The following is a 27,406-nucleotide window of genomic DNA, read 5'->3' on the forward strand; positions in this document are numbered from 1 at the left end:
GACATGGCAGAAACTCTACGTTACGAACTGTGCAGTTATCCGCCCGCTTTGTTTGAGAACTCTGGCATAATGCGTCAGCCAGACAAACCTGCACTAGCGAAAGCAATATGGAAAGAAGCGGAAACGGACTCGATTCACCACCTGCCAGTGTCAGATCGTGTCACTGTAGTTGACGGAGGTTGGCTGCTTCAGCAAGTACCTTGGAAGATTGGTGATACTTATGATTCAATCTGTGACAGCTATGTTAGTTTCGTTACTCGACGCTGTACCTCCCCTACTGTTCTCTTCGATGGATACAGAGCTGGTCCAACCACAAAAGATGCTACCCACAACCGACGGTGTAAGGGAAGCCAGCATCAAGTGATCGATTTCAGTTTAGGGATGAAGCTCCGGAAAAAGAAGGAAGAGTTTTTGAGCAACTCTCAGAACAAACAGCGAATTATAAGCTACATCGGGGAAAACCTCAGAGCCAAAGGATTTGAAGTCGTCCATACGAAGGACGATGCTGACTATCTAATCGTGAAGACTGCCGTAACGAAAGCAGAAAACTCTGAAACAATAGTTCTTGGCAACGACACTGACCTTCTGATTCTACTCTTGTATCACCTCCCGCCTAATGCAAAAACACTTTTCTTCGAATCGTCAACGAACGTAAAAGAAGCGATAACATGGATCTGGTGCCTCAACGAAGTTAAAATAAAATGGGAGAAGTATTCAGGCTACTTCTGGTAGGACACGCAATCTTGGCATGTGACACGACCTCACGAGTTTTTGGACTTGGAAAGCAAGCTGTGCTACCTCTTTTGAAGAAGAGCGAAGTGTTCAGAAAAAAATGCGAAGTGTTTCTGGATGAATCATCGTCTAGAGATGAAATTGTGAAAGCGGGTGAATATCTTCTCCTCAGCTTCTATAAAGCACGACCAAACGAAGATCTCACTAAGCTGCGACATCGAATTTTCTTGGAAAAAGTTTCTTCGTCAAATACTACGGCGTTTGTTAAACCTGAAAGGCTTCTGCCAACCGAAGCTGCAGCTTCATTCCACTCCCAGCGAGTGCGCCTCCAGGTATCCCTTTGGAAAGGGGAACCAGCTGACCTAGACCCGGCTGATTGGGGTTGGGTCCTCAGAGACCATAAATACTCACCTGTGATGACCGATTTGTTGCCCGCACCTCAGACTCTTTTGAATGTCGTGAGATGCAACTGTCAGACAGGCTGCGAGAACTCGCGATGTAGCTGCAAGAAAAATGGATTAGCGTGTACGTCCGCGTGCGGAGAATGTCAGGGTATCAACTGTTTGAATAGGGACAACGAGATTGTCGAAGACGAGGAGCTCGACTAGTGACATCAATACTGTGTTTTTCAAGTCAACTCTACTGCCTTAAAAAGTGCAGATTTTACCTATAGTTACTGAAGTTCTTTTTTTAGTTTTTTATTCAACGATATTGCCTTCGAAAGTACAAATTTTACGTATAATAGCTGAAGTTTTATACTGTGATCACTGCCAAGCGGTTGTTTTCTTTATGTTTAGTAATTCAAATGCTTGTAAGAAATGCCTGTGATTCAAGAAAGTAAAAGATTGATACTTAAGCGAGTTATTTTGTCCATAGGCCTACTTATTAGCCATTAGCAGGTGGCTCAGGAGTCAGGCTTCCCATCCCCCTGTCCGTTATTTTCTCCAGTTTTGTTTGGTTTTCATGGCTCTCGTTTTCTTTCCTTCATTTTAGGTGTCAGTTTCGTGATTAGCAGATAGGAAAACTCCAGAAAACACATTTCAAACTGATTTCTACCCCTGACTTCAATTGTCCCTTTTCTTCCCCTCTTTCCCCCTTTTCCCCCGTTATGGTGGGGCTCATGTTCTTTATTTCATTTAAGATGTCAGTTTCGGGATCAGCAGATAGAAAGACCCCAGAAAACATATTTCAAAGTGCTTTCTACCCCTACCCTTTATTTTAAAATTTTTCCCCTCTTCCCCCTGTTCCCCCCGTTTTCCGTAGTACTTTTATTCTATACTGAATTTTAGATGTCAGTTTCGTGATCAGCGTATGGGAAAGCCCCAGAAAACTCACTTTGAACTATTTTCTGGGCATGTTCGGCATTTTTCCCAAGTTCCCCCGCATTTCCCGCTTTTGCCCTGTTTTTCGGGTACTCGCTCCACTCAGATTTATGGAGACTCTTAGTATTTTGTACAGAATTTTTTTCTGATCATTTTGGTACCATTTTCGTTTATATTGCAATTTTGTCCGGGTCAAACCCTAAAAGTCCTGGACTAAAATGGGCTAGTTTCAAAAGGAAAGGGAATAATATTCCCCTACTGAGTATTTTTCAGTTAATTGCATTTGCAGATGCGTATTTACTTCACCTGAGCGTTTAACAAGCCAAGTTCATGCTTTTATTCTTCTTTTTTTTTATTTTTTCCCTCGGCTACTGGGTATGGAACGTGTGGTCCTTGAAACTTTGAACGCGGTCATTTGCTGGGAATTAAAATTTCTATGCCATTTTTAATGGTCGAAAATAACTGGAGGGCATGGAAAGTGAAATAAGTATTTCCCTAAGGAGGGGGCTCTGAAATGGACCAAAACAGTTTTTGTCCCTGACCAGTTTGAAACTTGCAGCCGTAAGTTCTTGGGTCGAGAGTTACCTAGTGGGAAACAAAATTAGTTTACTCAAAACTGTGTCCCAAAAAGGGTAAAATTTTTTTCCGATCGGCTTGAAACGGAAGTCTTTACTTGGGCCGTGGGGACTCCAATGCACAAGGAAAAACTGAAAAACAACTTGGTCCCTCCAATAATGAGGGTAAAAAAAATGTAATTTTAGTTGGGCTCGAGTTCCCCAAACATGGGACTGGAAACAGTTCATTTTTTGGCTTGAAACTTTCAAGAATCGTTGCCTGGGCCAACCAACCCTTATTCTGGAATGAGAAGGGTATGAGGTTGTCTGGAAATAGGTGAAAAACTTTTTTTCCAAGGTAAGTTTGAAACTTATAAGTCCCAAGGCCAAAGAGTAAAAAATATAAAAAAGAAAAGTTTGGGGGCACAGTCCTTCGAAAATGGGGCCAAAAAAGGGCCGGACACTCTATTCGCGTAGAACTCTATTTGCGAAGTAACTTAGTAGAACTCAGAACGAAGGATGGCGAAAACGAACGCAGCTAGTGTTCAACACCTTTATGGTTCAAAGATTACCTATTGTTGTCTGAAGCAATAAGGTAATATAACTGAAGCAGAAAATACGGTTTACACTCTAAATAAAACATTGTGAAACACACGGATAAGAGAATTCAAAAAAATACAAAAGCCTAGAGCTCTAGTTGTGGACATAACGGACCGACGCATTTGCAGGTAATTAAATAAAAAAGCAAGGTTTTTTTAATTGAAAGTAAGGAGCAACATTAAAACTTAAAAGGAACAGAAATTATTCCGTATATGAAAGAGGCTGTCCCCTCCTCAACGCCTTGCTCTTTACGCAAAAGTTTGACTCTTTCTCACAACTCTATTTTTTAAACCAATAAAAAACTTTATTGTAAACAGCAAGGCATTGCGGAGGGGACAGCCCCTTTCATATACTGAATAATTTCTGTTCGTTTTAAGTTTTCATGTTCCTCCTTACTTTCAGTAAAAAAACTTGTCTTTTTTATTTAATGTTTGAACATTTTTAAATTAATGCAGGATTTGATTTTGGCTCACCGTACATGGATAATTAAAACAAAAATTTGTATATTAATTTTACTTTTATTTGGTTAAATGGCTTTCTCGAAAATTGTTTAATTTTATTTACGAACGTTTTTATTAGTAATAAATGTACGTAACTTACGAATTAACTTACGTAATGAACTTCTTTGCTCATATAATTTTAATACGTATATTAGGGGGTTCGCCCCCTAGTCAGTACCTCGCTCTTTACGCTAAAGTTCGAATTTTGTTCCAATTCTTCAAAAATGTCCCCTTAATCACAAAGGCCGTTAATTAGAAAAAATAGCTCTTATGAAAGTACTAAATAATCATTGGGTTAGAGAGCGAGGTATTGACTAGGGGGCGAACCCAATCATGTACGTAATAATTTCTGTGCGTTTTAAGTTTTGATGTTGCTCCTTACTTTCAGTTGAGAAACTTGCTTTTTTAAATTTAATTTCTGATCTTTTTTAAAATAATGCTGGGAAATCCGGCACCCCCTTCATAGCAATGTCCCTTCCCCCATGAAAACTTCCTCCATGGAAAAATCCTCCCAAATAACCTGTGACCCCCCCCCCCTGCTACAATAAAAAATCCCCCCTGAAAACGTCTGTTCAAGTTCTTTTTTCTGGGCGTTTTTTTCTCCATGTAGTCAGAGCGAATACTTTTGCATTATAGAAGGTGGCTATAGACGCCAGATCAAGCCTTGAAATTTAGCAGATCGTCTTTGGTGGATATACGGGGTTCTATGGTGTTAACTACGGATGCTCTGTCACTGATAAGTTGAATAAAGATGGGACGCTTGAATGCTAGTTTGAAACCATTTAAATATTAATTTATATACTACAGGCAGTACGTGTTTTGGCGAACTCCATGCTGTTTTTCATCTATGCCATAAGCAAGAGTTTCTGGTGGCATAGCTTCTGATGATGGTCTCTGTATTGGTGAACTCCTCGTTCTTTTTGTCTATGCCACCTGCAAATACTTCTAGTGCAAAGGCTTTTACTTTGGTGAACTTCTTGCTCTTTATGCCACCTACAAAGGTTTCTGGTGGCATAATTTCAGGTGCAAAGATTTCTGTTTGGGTAAACTTGTTTTTTTTTTCATCTATGCCAGAGCAAAGGTTTCTGGTGACATAGCTACTGGTGCAAAGATTCTGTTTTCGCGAACTCCTTGCTGTTTTCCATCTATGCTACCAGCAACGGTTTTTTGGTGGCATAACTTCTGCTGCAAAAATTTCTGTTTTGGTGAACTCCTTGCTCGTTTTCATTTATGCCACCAGCAACGGTTCCTTGTGACATAACTTCTGGTGCGGAGATTTCTGTTTTGGTGAATCCCTTACTCTTTTTCGTCTATGCCACCTTCAAAGGTTTCTGGTGGCATAGTTTCTAGTGCAACGGTTCCTGTTTTTGCCAACTCCTTGTTCTTTTCCATCTATCCCACCAGCAACGGTTTTTGGTGGTACAACTTCTGCTGCAAACATTTCCTTTTTGGAGAACTACTTGCTCTTTTTCATCTATGCCACCAGCAACGGTTTCTGTTGACATAACTTCTGGTGCGGAGATTTCTGTTTTGGTGAATCCCTTGCTCTTTTTTGTCTATGCCACCTGCAACGGTTTCTGGTGGCATAGCTTTCAGGGTAAGGGTTTCTTTTTGGCGAAATCCATGCTTTGTTGTGTCTATGCCAGCATGAAGCCAGCAAAACCGACCATTCATGTCTGCTTCTCTTTTACCTCACTCATTACCACCATTCTTGTTAGATGCATTTTGGCTGTTTCATTTTTGCATGTTCTAATGTTTTTTTATATTACCTGGTATCTATTCAGGTAACAAACACGTGTTTGAAAGTTACTAAAAAGGCATCAAGTGTTAAACCACCTAATATCTTGAAATTAAAGAAGTAAAACCAAGCAGATATACAAACACTTTTAAGCATGAGAATCTAGAGGTGAGCCACAATGTTAAGGCTACTATTAATTATCAAAGGCAAAGTATCGAACAAAAGAGAGAAAATGTTTTTAACTTATCAATGGTTCTATGTTTTCACCATGTTATGAGGTATAAATTTGTAAATGTGAATTATAACTTAGGGTTTACAGTCTTAAGCTACTTCATAATTATATAAGCTGTTGTTGCTTACCGTATTGAAATGACTTGTCTCCAAATTAAAAATTCATATTTAAGAAAATTGTGGATCCTGCACACAGGCTGGGTAGGCGGCAAACACATCAATCAATCAATCAATCAATTTTTATTCAATTAATAAACACAACAAAATACACTTCAATATAAACTCCCCCGTAAGGCTCTATGGCCAGGAAAAAACAGGGGAGAAACAAAAATGAAACAAATACAAGTATTTTCAATATAATGCATTGCATTTCAACCTTTCAAAGACTCAACACACACACACAAAACAAAACAAAAAGAGAAAAAAACAATAATTAAAGACCTAAACAAAAAGAGATTTTATGAGACCCCCCCCCCAAAAAAAAAAAAAAAAAAATAAAAAAAAAAAAAAAGGGTGTAGGACAATCCAAAAAAATAAACCAAATTCCAAATATAATTGAAACCAAACAACAACAAAAATATTATACAAACTCAAAACCCCTTACAACAAATGTTTCCAACCAAGGCTAGTGTCACCCCCCCCCCCAAATAATAATGATAAAAATTAACAAAAATATATTTAAACATGAAAAAATCAAGACATTAAAAAATTTCTTAAAATTCTTTTGAAAGTTCCAAACGAGTGACATTCTTTAGCTGACTCAGGTAGGCTATTCCAAACGATATGACAAGCAGTTAATGGATTAAAGTCAGACCTCACCAATGGAGTATATAAAATATTAATATTCCTTGAATTGCGAAGATGATGCGAAGACCTATCAGTGACGAAAGAAGGAGTAGTTTCAAGGGCTGCGGGAATATCACCATGAATTTGATGAAAAGTGAAAGACGCGCACGAAAGAGTGTAGAGAGACTGCAAATCAAGTAATAGGCTAGTTGGGTTAGATGTAGAATAATTTGTTTCCTGTATAAGCCTTCTTGCCTTATCATATAACTTAGAAAGTGGTTTCAAAAAAGAAGAGAAAGTTGACATCCATATTGTAGGGCAATAAGAGACGTAGGACTAAACTAAGCACTGGAACAGAATTTTTAAAACTGATCCAGGAAAAATATGTTTTAGCTTCCTAAAAATTCCGAGACTCCTTCATATTAATTAGTCCAATATGATACTTGAATGATAGGTTTTCATCGAGAAGAATACCGAAAAATTGGACATATCGTTCTTTAGGTCTACTGAGAGAGCCCCTTGAAAGCTGGATTTTAGATAACTCAGGGCACGCCTGAGTTAAAAATTAAAAAACTTGACTTAGTAACATTTTGGGCAAGGCAATTTGCATCAAACAAAAGAACGACTCTATCAAAAACGCCAACTAATCTGGGAAGTATATCAGACTCAATTCCTACTACAGTACCAATGGTACTGTCATCAGCGAAAGCAACGAGAGTGTCCACATCCTGCGAAAACGATGGATTTTTTTAGAATTTAAAGATTCAGGATGACATAAACGACTGCAAACTGTAGGTTTTTGATTCATAACCGCAACTATAAGGTCATTAACATAAATCAAAAACAAAAACGGTCCAAGAACAAAACCTTGAGGAACACCAAACTCAACTTCAGACGAAAAGCGGGAAAGGAAATCTACGGAGATAGTTCTACCTTACAAATAGGAATCAAACCAAGCATGACCCTGTCCTCTTACACTATTGTGTGATAGCTTATACAGTAGAATCACATGAGTTAAAGAGTCGAAAGCCTTACGGACATCTAGGAATATAGCAGCAGGAATCAAACCAGAGTCAAGCGCGGCGTGGAGAAAATTTAAAAGAGCTACACACGTATGCTCCGTAAAATGTTTAGCTCGGAAGCCAAACTGAAAATCATGAAAAAATCTTTTAGCCTCTAGAAAAGCAAGTAGACGGGAAAGCATGGTCTTTTCAAAAATTTTGCTACAAATAGACAGCAAAGATATAGGACGATAATTGGATGGGCCACTTCTTGATCCACCTTTATATAAAAAAATTACTCTAGCTCGCTTAAGAGAACTGGGGAAAATCCAATTTTCAAAAGAAAGATTTATAAACTTTGTCAAAGGAGAAATAATTGTAGGAAGAATGAACTTAACTACCATAGTTGGAATACAGTCAGGGCCAGACGACGAAGAACCCTTCAAGCTATTTACAATCCTGGTTACTTCAACTTCAGAAGCCGGATCTAACACCAATGATTTGAGACAAGGCGGAGCAAAATAATATTTGGAATCTGGTTGTGACTTTGAAGACCTGATTGAAGAAGCAGTGGTTTTCCCAATATTGGCAAAATATGATGTAAATGCTTCTTGAACAGATAGAATACCCTCAACAACCACATCACCAACTACGAGACTTGGAGGGATAGAAGGAGCCTGAGAAGAACGTTTGAGGACAGAATTGATCACTTGCCAGGTTTTTCGAATATCTTTCCCACAATCCGAGAATTTTTTGGAATAATAAAGGAATTTAGCCTTCTGGCATAAAGAATTGAAAACATTCCTGTAGAGTTTGAATTGCTGAAAACGTGCAGCATTCAAAGATGGCTTTGCTGACTTAAAAGCTATCCAGAGATTATTTTTTCTTCTCCAACTGCTTAGAAGACCAGGGGTCATCCATGGGTTAAGAGCAATAGATCTTTTTGACTTTGAAGTAGAGGAGGACAGAGCACATACGTCACAAATAGACTCCTTTACTGACTAATAAAAGGAATCAAACTTCGATCAAAAATCATTACCCTCACTAAAAATATTCTATGTCCTCTTAGCTAAATGGGATCTAATGCGGATCAATCCATTCAAACGAAACTTAAAAAAAGCTGAAGCCGATGCTGGGATGTCCTTATTCAAGAATTTTTCAAGGATAAAACTGGGAATTACAGGAAAATGGTCTGAAACATCACTCACAACAACAGAATTCCGAACTAAGTTAAGAGGCGAAAAAATGTTATCAATTAAAGAGGCTGACGTATCAGTTACACGTGTTGGAATACAAGTTGTTGGTAGAACCCCAGCAGTGAGCATATCTGAGAGAAAATTCATCGTAGTAGAAGAAGCCATGTCAATTAGATTTAAGTTAAAGTCTCCTATTATTACAAGTTCACATGGACGTCTGCCTATTAAATCCAAGACCTCATCAAAGACCTGAATAAAAGAAGGGACGGATCCACTGGGAGATCTATAAACATTACCAATTATCAAAACCTTATTTTTTAAGGTTTTAACATGCCACGTTTAACTTTTTTTTCATTGGGTATTCAGTGTCCATTAAAAAATAATTTCCCAAAACCAGTTTTCAGGCATATTAAAAACATATTTAGGCTAGCATTTTTCACAAACGTTCCAACACTTCTTTCCCCTGATGGATATACCATGCCCCTTGACTCCTAGAAAAAACGAAAAATCCGAGGAACTCTTCTCATAAAAGCGACATTTTTGATCTTTGATTTTAATTGAATCCGAGGAAAATCCGTATCCAAATCATGAGAAATTTTCACTTTCAATTTTTGGATTCCACGCGTTACATTAATTAAAAAAAAAAAAAAAAAAAAAAATTGCATTTCGCAAGCTGACTGCAATAAAAAGTTGAAAAAATTCAACCCTAATCATACGCGAAAACTCACAATGCGAGCGCCAAAGTTTCGCAAAGATGGAACCGTTTTCTCGGTCCTTTGCCAACATCGACAATTCATGTTTGGCATGACAATTCACATTTAACAAGAATCAACTACACACACCAAAGACGATAGACTATAATTTATAATTTATGTAAGCTTAAAGGCCACTGCAAAATATTGTATATAAACTTACACTTGTATATAAAATTCACTTTTAAGTAATCTGAGAAATAACCCTTTTGAAAAAATATATATCGCTCCTGAAATTTTAGTTCTTCTGAATGGGGGTCTTTAAGTAGAGAGACTGGTTGCCGACCCCCAACCTCCTTATCCACCCGGAGAAGATAAATAGAACATTGTGCGATATGTTTTAGTTTCTGTAAAGATATGGCCTTTTTTTAAATTTTAGTCCCCCTTTCCTATACAATAATTTGTCGGACTCATCATTAAAATCCCTCCTCCCTCGATGGAAAAATTGTTCGGGCCATTTATGTTCTGTACATCCATATTCATGGCTATTGACCTAGCCTTAGTATATAATCATACATTTCCTCTTACTTACTAGAAGGTTTCAAAGCCGAGTGTAGATTTTATTTGGAACTTTCTTTTTATAGAGTAATTAGAGATAAATTAAATAATAAACTTTGTCCTTTGAATCGTAAAATGTCAAAATAAATAGGCTTAACGTGGCGAAATCAGTGTGATAATGCATCAGAGAAAATCATACGGCTATTTTTCTAAAACAGGTTTCGCGCCAAAACTTGATTTGAATGAAGAACTTGACCTTCAGCAAAACAAATGAGTTGAAAAGTTAAATAGCTCTTGTTACTACAAACATTGCCACGTGATATAATTTGTAAAATTTCATGGTCGACTAATTTGGTGTCAACTCTTTTTGTTTCGGCTGAATTGTCGCTTAAAAAAAGCGAAACAATTCTTTTAACCGGAAAGAATTTGACGGAAGTTTAGTTATGTTAAATTTAAGCTTTTTAAATATTTTGAAGGATTTTGTAACAGGAAAACTTTATTATGCTTCCCATTAGATGCAAAAGAATTCCTTGAAAAAAGCGCCGGCATAAACAGGAAAATTTTAGGACAGGAAAGATGCAATTGGTTCTAGATGAGGGGGTGCCCACTTTCTCACACCTGGTTTACGCCACTCGAAACGCCACGTATACCCAGGGGCGAATCTCTGGCATTTTATTGGGGGGATGGGGGCGAGAGGGGTCTATATCCGGATAGTCAAGGGGCATGGGATATATAATTTTTTTTCTCCACGTTATTGGGTGGGAAATAGCCCCCCTTGCCGCCCACCCAAACGACGCCCCTGCATATGCCACATAGTTCTACCATGCTTGGCACATTTTCCGCCACGCTCAGCACGCATCACCTGGTGTACGTGATTTTAGAAAGTGGGTGCTCCCTCGACTCTATTATTGAACAAATAACGCAGGTTGGTGTTTCCCCTGAAGAGAAAATTGAGTTCTCCAAAAAATCCCCGAAAATTAAGGATTTTGAACGTTGATTTTTGGGAAGATATTAGGGAACCAAATTTTCTTTCCGGGAAATTAGAAAAAAAAACGAAAAATTCAGGGATAATGGAAACTCTGGTTCAGATGGCGTGGAAAAAAGGTCGTACGCCTCGTTTTCATGGTGTATAGAGACAAAATGTCGATCAAGTTTACCAATAGGAAAACCCAATGCTCTTCTTCTGTTTTGAAAAATAAATTCCTCGCGTTTTCATTATTTCTTCAAATTCTCTTATTTCGATTTTCCCAATTTTATTTGATTTTCAGGATACTTGGACTTTCTGTTTTTCAAAATAGGGTAACTTGTCATTACATTCTGCATTTTGTTTCTCACTTTTCTTGCCATTTTTGTGTAGTTTTAGACCGGTTTTTTTGCATTTTTTTCCTTTGTCACTATTGGTCAGTTAATCTCCTCTTTGAGCGCACAAGTTATTTTTCCACACTCGATTCTGATATAAAATTTAAATAGGGCTACTAGCCTTTTTCCGTGTAATTTTTCCTTATTTAAGGGCAAATTTGACGTTTCTTAGTTAAAAACCAAAGAATATGGGAAACCTATAAAAGGAGAAACTGGGGCTAGAGTCTAAAAGAAAAACTAGCAACGCCATCTAACAATTAGCATTGTTTGACCCTGAACTGCTGTATAATTTCCTTTTGAGGTACTTTAAAATACTTGGGAGAGTAAAGAAAATTTATAGACCTACCATCCATGGGTGCCTATATGGCGAGGGGGGCTCCCCCCCCCCCCCCCTGGCTGAATTATGCTGCCTTATATTCTATATTTTTGTTTTGAGATTTCTATTATACAACACTGGAAGTGCTGATTAGACCAGCTAAGCCCCCCCCCTAAAATTCAGCTTACTGGTGTCAGGTGATACAAAACCTTAAAGGATCACCCTATCTCGTCCATTATAGACTTTTTTAGTTTGTGTGCCCAAACTTCTTAGAATTGATTGGGCGATCTTGCCATAACTTGTAGAGCTTGGCTAAGAGATCTCAATCAACGACAGAAAACTAAGAGCCGACGCCTACTCTCCCGGTAGTCTTAGGAAAACTAATTTAACTTCTCTCACTTTGTGCCGGAGATAGAGATATACAGTTTCAATGAAACATACATCACTAGAAAGCTGTTATTTTCAATGCCCTCAGTGGCGGATCCAGAGGGGGAGAGGGGGCGCGCGCCCCCTAGCGTAGTCAAAAGTAGTGTAATTTACTTTATTAACTCAGGTTTGCATTAATTTATCTTGCTCCTAACGCAAGTTTATCGGATCAACCTATTTTGCCCCCCCCCCTCCTAAATTTTTTTTTCGAATCAACCTATTTTGCCCCCCCCCCTAAAAAATCCTGGATCCGCCCCTGAATGCCCTTAGTGCTGCAATTTCTCATTGGTACGAACCATTTGATATATGGAAAATACATATATTGATACGAACCATTTGATATATGGAATAATAATCACTGATACGATTATTACTGATATATGGAAAATAAATCTATCTAATCTAATCTAAATCATCTTTGTCTTACATGATCTTACATCTTTCAACAAAGAACGCTTAAAAGTGAAATCTTAGCACTAAGATCTTACATCTTATAGCGTTCTTTTGCAAAAGTCTTTCATCATTCTGCTCTGATCAGCGGTCTAAGAACAATAATGATTATATCATCAAAGTTCTCTCATCATTGTTCTATATGGCAGAAAGATGGCGTCCTTCACACTTTTTGCTAACATCAGTGAGCTGTAAGATCTTAGAACAGAGATGAGTTAAAAGAACGGAAATCTTTGCAGAAAGATGTGAGATGTTAGATGTAAGATCTTAGTGCAGAACAACGGCCCTAATGTAGTTCTAGGAGAAAGTTTTCTGGTAAATCGCTAAATTACTTTACTAAAAGTCTCTTAGGGTCTGGACCCTCCGGCTATCCTTGTTATCCTTCTCTACTTCTTCTTCTAATTGTGAATTATACTCTACTTTTACTATCTTCACATATAGAATTTTCTTTACTATCTTCTCCTTTTCCATCTTCTTCTCTACTTTTTTCTACTTCTTCTATTAATTGTGAATTATATTCTTCTTTTACTATCTTCACATATAGAATTTTCTTTACTCTCTTCTCCTTTCCCACCTTATTTCTTTACTCTCTTCCAGTTTTTCTACTAATTGTGAATTATACCTTTCTTTTACGATCTTCACATATAGAATCTTCTTTACTATCTTCTCCTTTTCCATCTTCTTCTTTACTCTTTTCTACTTCTTCTACTAATTGTCATTTATACTCTTCTTATACTATCTTCACATATATAATCTTCTTTACTATCTTCTCCTTTTCCATCTTCTTCTTTACTCTCTTCTACTTCTTCTACTAATTGTGAATTATACTCTTCTTTTACTACCTTCACATATAGAATCTTCTTTGCTATCTTCTCCTTTTCTATCTCCTTCTTTACTCTTTTCTACTTCTTCTATTAATTGTGATTGATACTCTTCTTTTACTATCATCATATATAGAACTTTCTTTATTATTTTCTCCTTTTCCATCTTCTTCAGTACTATCTTTACTTCTTCTACTAATTGTGAATTATAATCTTCTTTTATTATCTTCACATATAGAATCTTCTTTACTATCTTCTCCTTTTCCATTTTCTACTTTACTCTCTTCTACTTCTTCTACTAATTGAGAATTCTATTCTTTTTTAACTATCTTCATGTTCATAACCCTCTTCTTTTCTATCTTCTTCTTCACTATTTTCTGTTTTTTCTACTAATTGTGAATTATACTCTTCTATAGAGCAGTCAAAAGTTACGAACGGTCACTCTGTGTACACTTCGTCCACTTTTTTCTTTTGAAGATTGATGAGTCTTTTTTTCTACACTGTCATTTCTGTTTCAATGTCACTTTATGTTTCAACGCTACTTTTCTGCAATGTCACTTTAGCGCTTTCAAAATTTTCTGAATTTCGTTTTGATCAACTTACAAATCAAGCTAATGTTGTTCTGCTAATTCTTCATCTTCTCCAATGTATCATTTTTCATGATAATTTTCAATTTTCTTGTTTTTTTATTTATCGCTACTGTAGGAAATACTGATCTTGAATAAAAAAAAAAGCAACAGTGAATACTTATTGTTTTTGCAGTCCGTATTTTCAGTATGAGAGGTATAAGTTTCGTAGTCACTCTTTTTTGGCTGTTTCTGCTTCGTGCTTTCGATTTTTTTTTAATTTAATGGTATTTATATAATAATTTTGCGGTTTGTATTTTGAATATGAGATGTATCAGCTTCGCAGTCATTCTTTCTTATGCTGTTCTGCTTCGTGCTTTCGATTTTTTTTATTTTTTTGGTATTTATATAATATTTTTTATATTTTGCAGTCCGTATTTTGAATATGAGAGGTATCAGCTTCGCAGTCATTCTTTCTTTTGCTGTTTCTGCTTCGTGCTTTCGATTTTTTTTTTTTTTCGTATTTATATAATATTTTTTAATTTTTGCCGTCCGTATTTTGAATATGAGAGGTATCAGCTTTGCAGTCATTCTTTCTTTTGCTGTTTCTGCTTCGTGCTTTCGATTTTTTTTTTTGTATTTATATAATATTTTTTATTTTTTGCAGTCCGTATTTTGAATATGAGAGGTATCAGCTTCGCAGTCATTCTTTCTTTTGCTTTTTCTGCTTCGTGCTTTCGATTTTTTAATTTTTTTGGTATTTAAATAATATTTTTTATTTTTTGCAGTCCGTATTTTGAATATGAGAGGTATCAGCTTCGCAGTCATTCTTTCTTTTGCTGTTTCCGCTTCGTGCTTTCGATTTCAGCTGCCCTTCTTTAATTCAGAACCTCAAAAAGCTCGGACAAACTCAAGGTCAATCCAAGGTAAGACTCCGACCTGTTTTTATTTACGTTCCGTTTTCTGCTATAGGTTAGTAGAAAACGAATAGGTTGGCAGAATCCGCAAAGGAACTTATTCTTATTCATAGAGAAGCAAATATTTGGGGGCGGGAGGGGGGTGGGTCTAACTATGAATCACCTAAGTAAAATTTTTGATATTTTTGTCAACCATAGACCTGTAAGACTCTGTGAGTGCCAGTGAAAGTGTAGATGGGGTATCGGGTCAGCTATTTGTCACCTGGCACACATTTTTTTATGTATCTGCTTTAACTTTTTTCAAAATGAAGCTTGTTTTCAAACATCAGTTGTCTAACAGAAGTTCTTTTTTTTTTTTTTTTTTTTTTTTTTTTTTTTTTTTTTTTTTTTTTTTTGCTTTTCTGGAAAATATCTACACTTTTGGAAGTAATTTGTTATACTTTATTTAGAAAAGCATTTTTGTGTATGAAAAAGGCCAAATAGTTCTGGGACTAATGTTTTGGAAAATAAAATTTTGGGTAGTGAGGGAAGGAATTTTATTTAGGAGTCTTGCCGCTCATCAAAAATTTCTGTGAAACCCCATCTATTATATAGCGCTTTAAGGGAGAAAGAAGTATGCTATTCCAACTTTTTAGACGAAGAATTTTTTTGATGTGAGAAAACTTTATCTATGAAAAAGGCCAAAAAGTTTATGGAAACAACGTTTTACGAAATAACGTTCGGGTTCATAGCTAAAATTATGACTTTTTACCCTCATTGCTTTTAATCATAGTTAAATCATTTTACCATGGATGTGTGCATACACTTTTCAGTGGAGGAGTACAAGCCTGCAAAACTTTCCAGTAGCTGGTGGGTGCAAGGTTTATAACATATTTTTTCCAAAAGTATAGCATGTCTTTCAAAATATTACAGAATATAGAAATTTTGCTATTTACTTCCGTTTTTTTTATGGGATGGTGGGATGTCATCTCTGACCCCGTTCCCTCTGTCTATGGACGATGCGAATAAAATAAAAAATTAACTAAAATAATAAAAATAAAATAATAAAATAAAATAATATAAAATAAAAAATATGGAGATTAAAGTTTTGTTAATGGACTGAGTCCTGTATTCTTTATAAAATTCAGGTGTGAGATTCAGTCGAGGAAGAGGAAAGATATATTGAGCACACTGCAGAGGAAGTAGAAGAGATTTCATTATAATATTCGGACCCCATTCAGATTAGTCAGATCAGACTTCAACCCCTGTCAGCTTGTTTTTCCACCTGGAACATTTTACCCGAGTTGGCTAGAAAATACTACTCGTTTGATGCCTCTAAAAGAGCCCATGTCGGTAGCAGATCTAAAAAACGTTAGAATTATCAAAAAAAGATAATACGAGCTTCAAGGTCACGACAAGATCATCAATATATAATGACAAAAGTAGGTTGCTAAGGCAAGAGCCCTGTGGTATCTCATTGTTCATTAATGAATGTTGAGAACACCACTTCTCATAAATCACACTCTCGAGCAGTCACCGAGAAAGGAACAAAACCAGTCAAGTGTGCTGCCTCACACTCTACTGCTACTACTAACAACTCACCGCAGCACCAAGCCGCCTGAGACCAACACAGCTACGCATGCTCCTCCTCCTCGATCCCAATCTGTTCAAGGCTTCTCTCTTTACACCCTCCCAGGAGGTTCCATTTCTCGTAAATATTTCTTCATGACATCCTTCCACCCCAATCGCGGACGACGTGCTTTCCAATTAGCCCTAGACGGTTGGCCGAAAAGGACAATCCTTGGCAATTTGTCATCCTTCATCCGCAGAACGTGCCCTAGTCATCTCAACCTTTCTTTCATTATAGCCCTCGAAAGCGGGATTGAACCACACTTTTCGTACATCCTACTGTTTGAAATACGGTCAGTCAGCCGGGTGCCCAGAACGATCCGTAGGCGATTTCTCTAGAAAACATCTAGCAAATCTTCATCCACTTTTCGGAGTGCCCTTGTTTCAGAGCCATATTTGACCACTGTCATCACTGTAGCTTCCAATATTCTATTCTTGGTTTGCAGACTTATCTTCATGTGCTTCCAAACTTTTTTAACTGTGAAAGAACGCCCTGAGCCTCGGCTATTCTACTTTTAACATCTTCACTGCTCTCACCGTCTTTAATAATAATACTACCAAGGTAAGTGAAGCTATCCACCAGATCAATATTTTCGTTACCCAGCGTCACCTTTTCATTTTCACTTATTCCTAGTCTTAGCGACTTAGTCCTCTTAACATTGATTTTCAAACCTATTCTAGCACCCTGAACTCGCAAAACCTCTAAAAGTTCATTAATTTTGCTCACACTTTCATCTAGGATGCTTAAATCATCAGCATAATCTAATTCCAGGGAAGTTTTTCTTCCCATTTGATTCCGTGTTCTCCCATTGCCTTTCCTGTGCTCCTTAAAACAAAGTCCGTCAAAACGATCCATATAAAGGGGGATAGAACTCAACCCTGCTCAACTACTGATTTAATACGAAACCAGCTGCTGACTTCATTTCCTACCCTAACCGCAGCAATATCATTCTCATACATACCACTATTCACTTAAATGTGCATGTCTGGTGTACCATACAAGGATAAGACTTTCGGTAAAACTTTTCTATCAACAGAATCGAACGCTTGTTCATAATCTTTAAAACTGAGGACCGAAGGTGTTTGATAGTTCAGGCCCTTTTGAAAGGTCCAAGAAGAGACATGGAACACACATGCCCTTATATATATTAAATAAAAAAAATATTTTTTCAACTGAAAGTAAGGAGCAACATTAAAGCTTAAAACGAGCAGAAATTATTCTGTTACATGAAAGGGGCTGCCCCTCTCCTCAATTTTTGCGCTTTACGCTATAGTTTTACTCTTTGTCACAACTCTCCTGTTTAAAGTAATAATTGAAGATTATTACTAATAAGATAAATCTATGCCTGAAAGCGGGGGATCCAGGTTCAAACCTACCTGTTGCGAGTTCATCTCTTTCGAACTTGTTCATCTCTATATGAACTTGTATATAGAAGCTTGACAGCACTACAACGGGTTCTTTAATATGCTGAATTTGGTGATGTGATTTTCATTAAGGACACTTCATGTTCGGGGGTATTTCCTCCTTTTTCAAAAATCGGGCAAATTTTCTCAGGATCGTAACTTTTTATTGGTGACATTAAACTTGGTGAATTTTATGCATTTTGAATAAGCATCAAAATTCGATTCTTTTGATGTATCTATTGTTGTCAAAACTGTTTCTTAGGGTTTCGGTTACTATTGAACCGCATTGCTCATTGCGTACAGTTCGTTATCAGGAACTGTTTGATAAATGACTACATGCAATTAATGTCTTAAAAGTTTAAACAAATCCATGAAAACATTTATTGCGATGGAAACATATGCAAATGTATAAAAACATATGCATTAAGTGGCGTCCACTCATAGCGGAATAGACTTGCATGCCTAGACACTTGAGTGTCTAACTAGATTTGCATATCAGTCTAGATCAGCATCTAGTTCGTTCCCGTTCATAAGTAAAATTCAGTGCTTAGCTCCAACGAGCTACAGCAAAGAATCTAATTCTAGAAGTTTGAACCCAGAATTTCAAATTTACTGGACAGGGAGGTTTTTTGGGTACTGTTGCATTATATCTTACCCAGCGCTATAGTCTGTACATGAAAACCAAACATGGAAACGCGTCAAACGGGTATTTGCTAGATAAATTGATTGCAAAGCGCAATTTCTCACTGAGTTTACAATATTTAAACTGTTGTTTTTTTGGGTTCAGGGGGGGGGGGTACATAGGTTAGGTTACTTATTTAATATATGCTATGCTTTACCCGCCACCCCACCCCATATTATGAAAATATATAGCCCAAATTTATTTCTAAACTATTATATTTTCATTCTATTTTAGTTTATTTCCTTAGCATTAACCAAACTTGATTTCTTTGGTGTATAGGGGTGGGTGAGATATAATGCACCAGTACTGTTTTTTATTACCATAGTGGTCTTCTATATTAGTTAATGCTATACTATATTACATACATATATTATATTGCATATTTTACATTACATTATGAAATATTACATTACATCTATGCTATATTATATATGACACTATATTACTAATCTGTGTTTAAAAGTCACGTTCATGTGTCCAACTGGACTTTCGTGTCCAAGCAAAATGTGTAACGAGACAAATAATGTTGAAGCATGGAAGTCATGATCTGCATGTAAACGAGCCTAAATACAAATGATGATGTTTTTGCGAATTGTTAGTGAGGGTGTATCCAAGATTTTAGTTCAGGAGGGGGGTATTTTTTCGGGGGAGGTTCACAAAGGAACTTTAAAAAACGCATCGAAAATTTGTTTATTTGCACTGATGTTACGTTTTTACGAGCCGGACAATTTTTTTTTGGCAGTGAAGGGGGGGGAGGAGGGTTAACCCTGGTACCCTCCCTTGGATACGGTCTTAATTTTTATTAGCACATCTTAGTTAATATATATTTCTTTCTCTCTGCATCTTGCTGATGTACAGAATTGGCCAAAAATAGTGCGCTAGGTAATTCTTCTCTAGTTCTTATTAGAATATTGGCGAACTTTGTAAACTGATTTTTTAATTGGTACTCTCTTTCTGTTTCTCTCTTTATCTTTCTTTCCTTAAGGAAAAACCTTAAAAATGATGAAGGAGAAATTTATGTTTGTAACCTTAAAAATTTATGTTTGTTACGAAAGATAACCTTGTTTTGCAGGTTTTTAGCAGAATGCTAGTATCTTTATTCCAACCCTTTGATTTGCTGTTTGCCTTGCAAAAACTTGTGCAACAACAATATGATTCAAATGATTTCCATTTCAAAGTCACAATGGGGCTTTTTTTTTTTTTTTTTTTAAAGATGCCCAACAAAAATAGTGTTTTGTCATTCCACAGAAAACATGTAAAAGTAGATTTACACTAGTGGCAGTGTAACATCACAGTGGCAGTCACAGTGTAACAGTGGCAGTGTACCACTCGTAAGACTGAAAGCATCCAAGTCATCTGAATAATTTCTGACTTTATTTTTCTGATTTAAAATTTTGGAAACTCTAATTTAGAAATTTTTCCAGTTTTTTACTAGTTTCTTCTTTTGGAAATTCTAAAAATAATTTTAGAATTAAGGTAGATTTCTAATTCAATGCAGTTATTCCAATCTCTAATTTGTATTCAGCTTTTTAATTTCCAATCTCATTTTTCAAGTTTCAGTTAGAAATATTTTTCACGTGGACATTTTTTGGTTCAACCCGAGTGATTATTATTTTCTTTCAGGAATTTCTTGATGTAAGATCTAAAAAGAATAAACATGAAGTTGAAAAGAGGTTGCAATTAAAATAAAATATTGATATAAAAGCAATTATAATTAAATTTTGTAGGGACATAGATTCTCATAAAAGGCGGGTTTTCGCTTTGTCCCTGTGCTAGAATGTTTCCAAGACCGTACTAAAATCCATCCCTCCAGAGCTCTCAAACTCCTGGATAGAATATTAGAACCGTTCGGGGGTTTTAACCCCCTCGAAATGTTTGTCCAGTTCGTAAAAAAGTAACAAAAATGAATACAAAGAAATTTGTTATGTTTTTTTTTAGTTTTTTTGTGTAACCCTTTTTGTGTAACCCCCCCCACGTGAAAAAATCTTTTGACCCCCCCCCCCCCCCGAGAAAAATCCTGACATATCTTAAATGAAATAACATTCAAAATTGAAAAAACTAAATAAGAATTGAAAAAATATATAATAAAAACATGAACAAATTGAATCTTTTGAATTCACCCCAAACTAAATAGTTGATTTTAGTGTGATAAGAAATTAACAATTTCTAATAAAAAAAATATATATAAAAACAATAGAAAGAACTACATTATAATGGAAGAGCAAAATGAAAACCTTACATTAAATCAAATTTGAGATCAGATTTCTTAAAAAAAAATAAACAAAGAGTCAGATAGGATGACAGGGGCGGGGGCGCAAAATAGTTGATCAGATAAACTTGCGTTAGGAGCAAGTTTAATTAACGCAAACTTGCGTTAATTAGGTCAATTACACTACTTTAGGCTATGGTAGTGGGGCGCGCGCCCCCTCGTCCCCTCCCCCTCTGGATCCGCTATTGTAGGTAAGCTGAAATCTCTAAGGTGTCTCCACAAATGCAATATTGAAAATATTTATTTGTGCTGAATCAAACTAAAATACCTAAAAAAAAACAGCATACAAAACTACTCAGTGTGAGCTTTAAAAGTTGTTTTTACCTGTCAGATGTCCGTTTCCAAATGTATCTGAAATTCATTTTAGTATTTAATCTCTTGGTTGAGGTCAAACCATTTTATGTTTTTGATGACAAATTGTTTTATCTTCTTTTTAATTTATTTTATTTTTTTGCCGTTTCAGCTGTTTTCTCTTTCTTTTTTTTTTCTTACTTTTTTTCTTTTTTTCTCTTACTTTCTTTTTTTTTTTTGTTTTTTTTTACTATCGAGCTCAAATGTAAATTTGCCCCATCTGGGTTGTTGTTGTTGTTGGTGTTTGGGGTTTGACGCATTCGACCAATAGGTCATAATGCGTTCGTTTCACTCGATTGATCTGTACCTTCAGTAATCAGTAGCTTGCTTGAGTGTCACTTCAGTCAATATTCACTGTACCTGATCATGTATCACTTACCTTGCTATTGGTATGGGGTTATTCACCTGCAGCAACTGCCTGCGTTGAAAAACACGAAACAAAATAATACAACTATGCTTTGTCATACAGCAATTATAGTGCATATACACACAAATATAATAAATAATCCATTTTTACATTATAACATGTCACATACTTCCAGATATAGGAAGTTGATCAGATAAATATTAAAAGATAAATGAGGATAATAAAAAAAAAAAATAGAAAAAAGAATAAATCTAAAATAAAATGGGAAGGGGTATCATGGCCTGCAAGATTAATATAATATGGAGCCATCTACCAGGTATCTTGCTAATTATAGGGGTTATTCACCAGCAACACCTGCCAGCAATTATAAACAGGAACCATAATGATGCATTTACATTATCAAACAGCAACTATGCTTATACAACTCAATCATAATAAACAATACAAATAGGTCTAACCTGTAAACTGTCACCTAAATAAAAAAATAAACAAATAAGGCAACTCTAAAAAAGAAACATGCAGGAAAAAAATTTAGGGAATGAACCAAACCAGAAGTCTTAACCAAATTACTTAATATGTTTGTGCTTAGTCATCCAAGGCCAAAATCAGGGAAAACAGTGGAGAGATAACTAGTCATTTGTCTGAGAAGGGGCTAACCTAGGTGTCTGTAGCCTAATTATAGTACCTTCTGGGCTAGGCATAGATTCCTTTATGTATCCTCTTGGCTGTACCAAGGCTGCTGGTAACTGCTGACATTGTGGGAAGGCTTGAACCTTCTCTATTTAGGTTTTCAACTTACTTATTTAGATTACAGACTGCACTTTAAAAATGTTTTGGTGCTACCTTAGAAAGCAGTTCACAAATAGATGTAATAGCCTGAGTTAGATCAGAGATCCGCTTTGCAACACCTTCAAACATGTCCATGTACCTCATGTTGAGCTCCTCAACTGGAGGTTGATTAGGAGTCAGTGGAGGGAAAGAGTATGTGTGCACCATTGGGATGTGTTCTGTATGTTTAGGAAGTCCTTTCTTCGAGACCTCAGCAGCAGTCCTTATGGGGACATTATTGGTAAAAGAGTAATGCCCATGCCACATTATAGTCACATCTATCGATAAAGAAAACCAAATGTCATGAATGGCAAGGCAATTTTCTTGATTTTAGCGTCACACTTGTATTTAAAAAGCAAAAAATCAAAATTGCAAGAAATTAGTTTAAAGAGTTTGCGCCAACAGTCATTTGCGTCCAGCTATTCTCTACTAATACTAAATCTTCTTAACTTTTGTCAGATTCCTCCCCCAGATAGAAGAATTGCTAATCTAAGTTTTCATCTTTTCTAGTTTTAAAAATTATGTCTTAAACCTAGACTCTGATTGGTCAGTCAAGGAATTTATGTTTGAAAGTTGAACAATGTTCAACTCGAGAAATTACGAACGGCGAACGTAATTGGCGCTGTAGTCGGGCGTTAAGACTATTTCAGACCAAAACGTAAGAATTACGCTTACGAAAACGTAGCTGAGCTTTCAGACCAAATTACTGTCCCTTCACACCTAGTTAATTAAAATTTCCGTAAAAAAAATCGTATCTTCTTTTTTATGTGACTGCTTTCATCATTTGATAGTTAGTTTAAAATTTTTTGACATGACAGAAAATAATACTTCTTATGACGATGTTTTAGTGATTGCGTTAGCACTACTTGCATCCGAGCAAAATGACAATGCCAGTGGCTCTAAGAAATGAAAGCAAAGGAAGCAGTGGGTACGTTCAGAGCTCGAAAACAATAAAAGAGTGAAGCTAGGGTAGTTAAACTTGCTTAATAAGCTTCTGCTGACAGGCGATGATGAAAAATTCATGAACTATACACGCTTTTCTAGAAATGAATTTTGTGATTTATTAAGTAAAGTGCGGGCAAAAATAACAAAGAAAACACAAATTATAGACAAGCCATATCCCCTGAGACTCGCCAAGCCCTGACATTACGATATTTAGCTACAGGAACAGCATGACAACTCTACACTATGAGTTTAGAGTTGGAATTTCTACTGTGTCTGAAATTTTGAAAGAGACTGCACAGGCTATTTTTGACATTCTTTCTCCTAATTTTCTCACTGCTCCATCTGAGGAAGACTTAAAAGTCACTGCAACGCATATCTTTAGCCGATGGAAAATGCCAAATTGCATAGGTGCTATACATGGTAAGCACATCAGACTTCAATGCACCTACAATTATGGCTCACATTTTTATAATTAAAAGAACTATTTTAGTGTTATTTTTACTTGCAACGTTTGATGCGAACTATAAATTTTTGTTTTATGATGTTGGTGCTTACGGATCTGAAAGTGATGGTGGTGTCTTTTCTCGGTCTGAATTTGGGAAGCGCATCGATAATGGAGATACACGGCTTCCTCCACCCAAAAAACTCCCTGGAACTATTACACCTTTTCCGCATTTGTTCTTAGGGGATGAAGCCTTTCCGCTCAATGACTATATAATGAGGCTGTTTCATGGTAGAAACCTCACAAAAGATATATAACTATAGAGTTTTCGCAGATTAATTGAGAACACTTTCGGTATTTTTGTGCAAAGGTTCAGACTATTTAGATCTGAAATAATCATGCAGCCTGAGAAGTTGGTGACAATCGTGGAACGTGCACTTTGCCTTCACAATTACATTATAACTTCACGTGGTACCCCAAACGCTACAACAGAGCCTGTAGACTCTATTTCACATGTCTCATTCCAGGATGTAGGTCGCACATCAAGTAATAATACTTCAAGGCAATCCAGCAATCTTAGAGAAATATTTGCCAAGTACTTCTTGGGTCCAGAAGGGAGTGTGACTTGGCAAAGGGATCATGCGCTGCAAGGTTCCTTCTAAAGCAGCAACCTTTTCACATCCATTTTAGTTTTACAAAAGTATAGTTTTAGTTTTACGGTTTAGTCTGAAGGGGAAACGTAAGCCAAATATTTGGTCTGGCCCATTATTTTGATTTTATCGGCAAGTGTGACTATAACGTGGCACGGGCATAAGCTACAATTTCTTTCTTCTCCATGAATACTGGGCACTCCTTAGCATTAGCAGCATGGTTATCATTGTAGTTAGGGCACAGGAGTACCTGATCTTCCTTAACTGTTTTAGATTGGGGACATTTATCAAGGGTGTGTTGTCCACAACAAAGTAGCCATCTTGTGCCTCTGGGGTAATTTGAAGCCAAGTGGCCAAAATCTTAGCAATTGAAGCACTGTATTGCCCGGGGGATAAACTGCTTAACTGTATACCTTGCACCCCAAACAGAGATTTTCAGGGGAACTGAACATCCTGATTAAAGTTGCAAACCAAAGGAATAACTGATGGGCTTGGGCTTTTAAAGGCCAATGTCATTTGTTGTATTCTGTCATCAACTTGGACCTCCTTGACAAAATCATCCAGTTGGGTGACCTCCTCAGATGGGATAAATACAATGCCTTTTCTGTTTCTGATTAAAGCAGGGTTAGAGCTAGAACCAGGCCCAAACTTTACCTTACATCCATTTACTGCTATATGTGAAATAGAAAGTATAGCAGCAGCTACTGACTGGTTCACAGCTATTATGATATGGAGCCATCTGGTCCAAATCTTTCTAACATTGAACCATAATGGCCACTGCAAACCCCAAAGGGTTAAGAATAAACAGGTAAAACAACAAAATCAAATCACAAAAAGGAAGAAAATTGTCAAATAAATAAAACCAGTAGGCTGCAAGCAGATGGGAGGGGGGGCGCCCTCAGTGAATAATAAATTAAGAAAAATAAATCAAAATCAGGCACAGCTCTAAGTCTCAAAGCAGGGTAAAAAAAGGGTTTGATAAGCACTCTCAAGCAATTTGATAGTTGCAATATTTAGGAATCTGAGAAAATTTGCAGCAAGCACATTAACAGTCAAAGCAAGCCAAACGCCAAAAAATGCACAACAAAACGAGTGTACAAGTGTCAGGGACCCAAAGGGCAGAGCCCCTTGTGTTTTAAATCAACAAACCGTGGCACAGAGCTATCCCTACTAGGAAAATAGCAATTTTGAATATATTTGGTTCAATTAAATTTCAATTCGTCTTCTTGATAGAGATTTTTTTTGAAATGTATATCTTAAAATGTAAGAATTTTACTGTCATCTATAATTAAGTTGGCTTGTTTTTAACAATGCTAGATGACACTATTATAGTCCCAATAAACGCATTGTTTATTTGCCACATTCCGAAAGCTTTACCTACTGTTCACACGGATGTTGCGTTGCAGAATATGGTGCGTTGCAGAAAATGCAATACGATGCACTTTTTCTGCATCTGAGTCACTAAATTCACTTTTGTAAACAAGTTTGTCCTGCATGATCCCTGACATAGGATATTGCATCTTCCCCATGACTTTTTGGAATTACATTTTTAGATATTTCTAATATAAACTATAGACCCATTTAAGTTTGGATTTTGAAAGAAAATGCTTAAAAATCGTGATTTTGAGGTCTGATCAGGATTGTCACCACGATCAGTTCCTAAAGTGCAACAGTTGGCCAAATTTGTGTTCTAAACAGCGATTTTTGGGGCTACAGTTGTCTGTAAAACGGATTTTTGGGGCTTCAGTTGTCTGCTAAAACGGTGCTATAATGGTGCTTTCGTGCTACGGGCTACAAATAATAGAATAGGGCTAAAATAGTTTTTCGTGTTACAAGTGGCAATCCTGCCTATGATGAGTCCAGGGGGCGAAAATGTTTTTATTTTGATGTCTTTAATTTTGTACTTACGACGTATTTGATATGTACTTAACATTGTACTTACGATTCACTTAAAGTTTACATTTGCTTACTGATGCTAAATGAAGATAATTTCATTTAATTTTAATTCATTTCAGGTTCAGTGGAACTTAATGCTCTATCTGGATTAAAGAAATCAACTTCAGCCAAACCTACGACTTTAGAGTCCTCCGAAAAACCGACAAATCCGACAGATGTTACTACAACAGAGTCTAGTTTCACAACAGAGTTTGCCTCACCCTATGCGGACTATGATGAACTGAAAAATCTATATCTCAAGCAGATTGAAGGTGTTCAGACGTATGGAAACGAGACGGAAGAGCGAGGGCTTCTAGATTTGCTAAAGAGGCCATTCAGTAAGTTCTTATTTTGAATATTGAATAATTAGAAGCTTATTTATGTTCCATTCCAGTGGCATCATATGGGGGTTGAGCTGTGCCCTCTCTAGGTTTTTTCTTTACCCATAGATTTCGAAAAACAACCTTTGGGGATGTTTTCATTGAAAAATACCTTTTTATTGGTATTTTCTTTGAAAAAAGACAAATTTACCCCCAAAGGTATTGACAAGTACACATCGTCTTAAGTTTTTGTGAATTGACGCCACTGCTCCAATCCCTTATTTTTGGATGCATACTACTACTACTACTGTTCTAACAAGCAATTGATCGCACCAATATACCTGAGACCAAACAGCTACGCACAATCCTCCTCCATCCCAGTCAGTTCAAAGCTTGACCCTTTACTTCCTTCTAGGAAGCTTCAGTCTACTTTAAATCCTTTCTTATGACCTCTTTCTACCCAATTCAGGGATGACCTGCTTTTTGATTGACTCCAGATAGATGGTCAAAAAGCACAATCTTTGACAATCTGTCATCCTTCTTCTGTCAAACATGGCCTTTCTTAGCCTTTCTTTCATTACAGCCCTAAAAAGAGGGGCCCAGCCATATTTTTTGGATAGCTTATGTTTTGATTTAAGGTCGGAATATCCTTTGACAATTCCTCAGAGAAAAATTAATAAATCTTCTTCTACCCTTTGAAGTTCCCCCGTTTCCAATCCATATATGTTACTATCCTACTTTTATGAATCGTCAGCCGCTTAACCATTTTTAGTAAAAAAAAATCATAAATAATTAGTAAAGAATTTATAAGCAAATTTACATATTTTTCATTACATAATT

General features: G+C 36.5%; 1 protein-coding gene across 1 annotated transcript in view; it reads left to right on the plus strand.

Annotated features, from left to right (window-relative positions):
* The window catches only part of LOC148942547 (trypsin-1-like), a 413,175-nt gene that overhangs the window by 291,470 nt on the left and 94,299 nt on the right, over positions 1 to 27,406 (plus strand). The window contains exons 2-3 of the mRNA XM_089102746.1: positions 14,637 to 14,774; positions 26,327 to 26,584. Coding sequence (XP_088958872.1) covers positions 14,651 to 14,774; positions 26,327 to 26,584 — 382 coding nt within the window. The 5' untranslated portion in view covers positions 14,637 to 14,650. The remainder of the gene's footprint in view (positions 1 to 14,636; positions 14,775 to 26,326; positions 26,585 to 27,406) is intronic.

The sequence above is a fragment of the Artemia sp. Qi Xiang Cuo genome, chromosome 16 (genome assembly GCF_049724085.1).
Source record: "Artemia sp. Qi Xiang Cuo chromosome 16, ASM4972408v1, whole genome shotgun sequence".
In the NCBI taxonomy this organism is placed as follows: Eukaryota; Metazoa; Arthropoda; class Branchiopoda; order Anostraca; family Artemiidae; genus Artemia; species Artemia sp. Qi Xiang Cuo.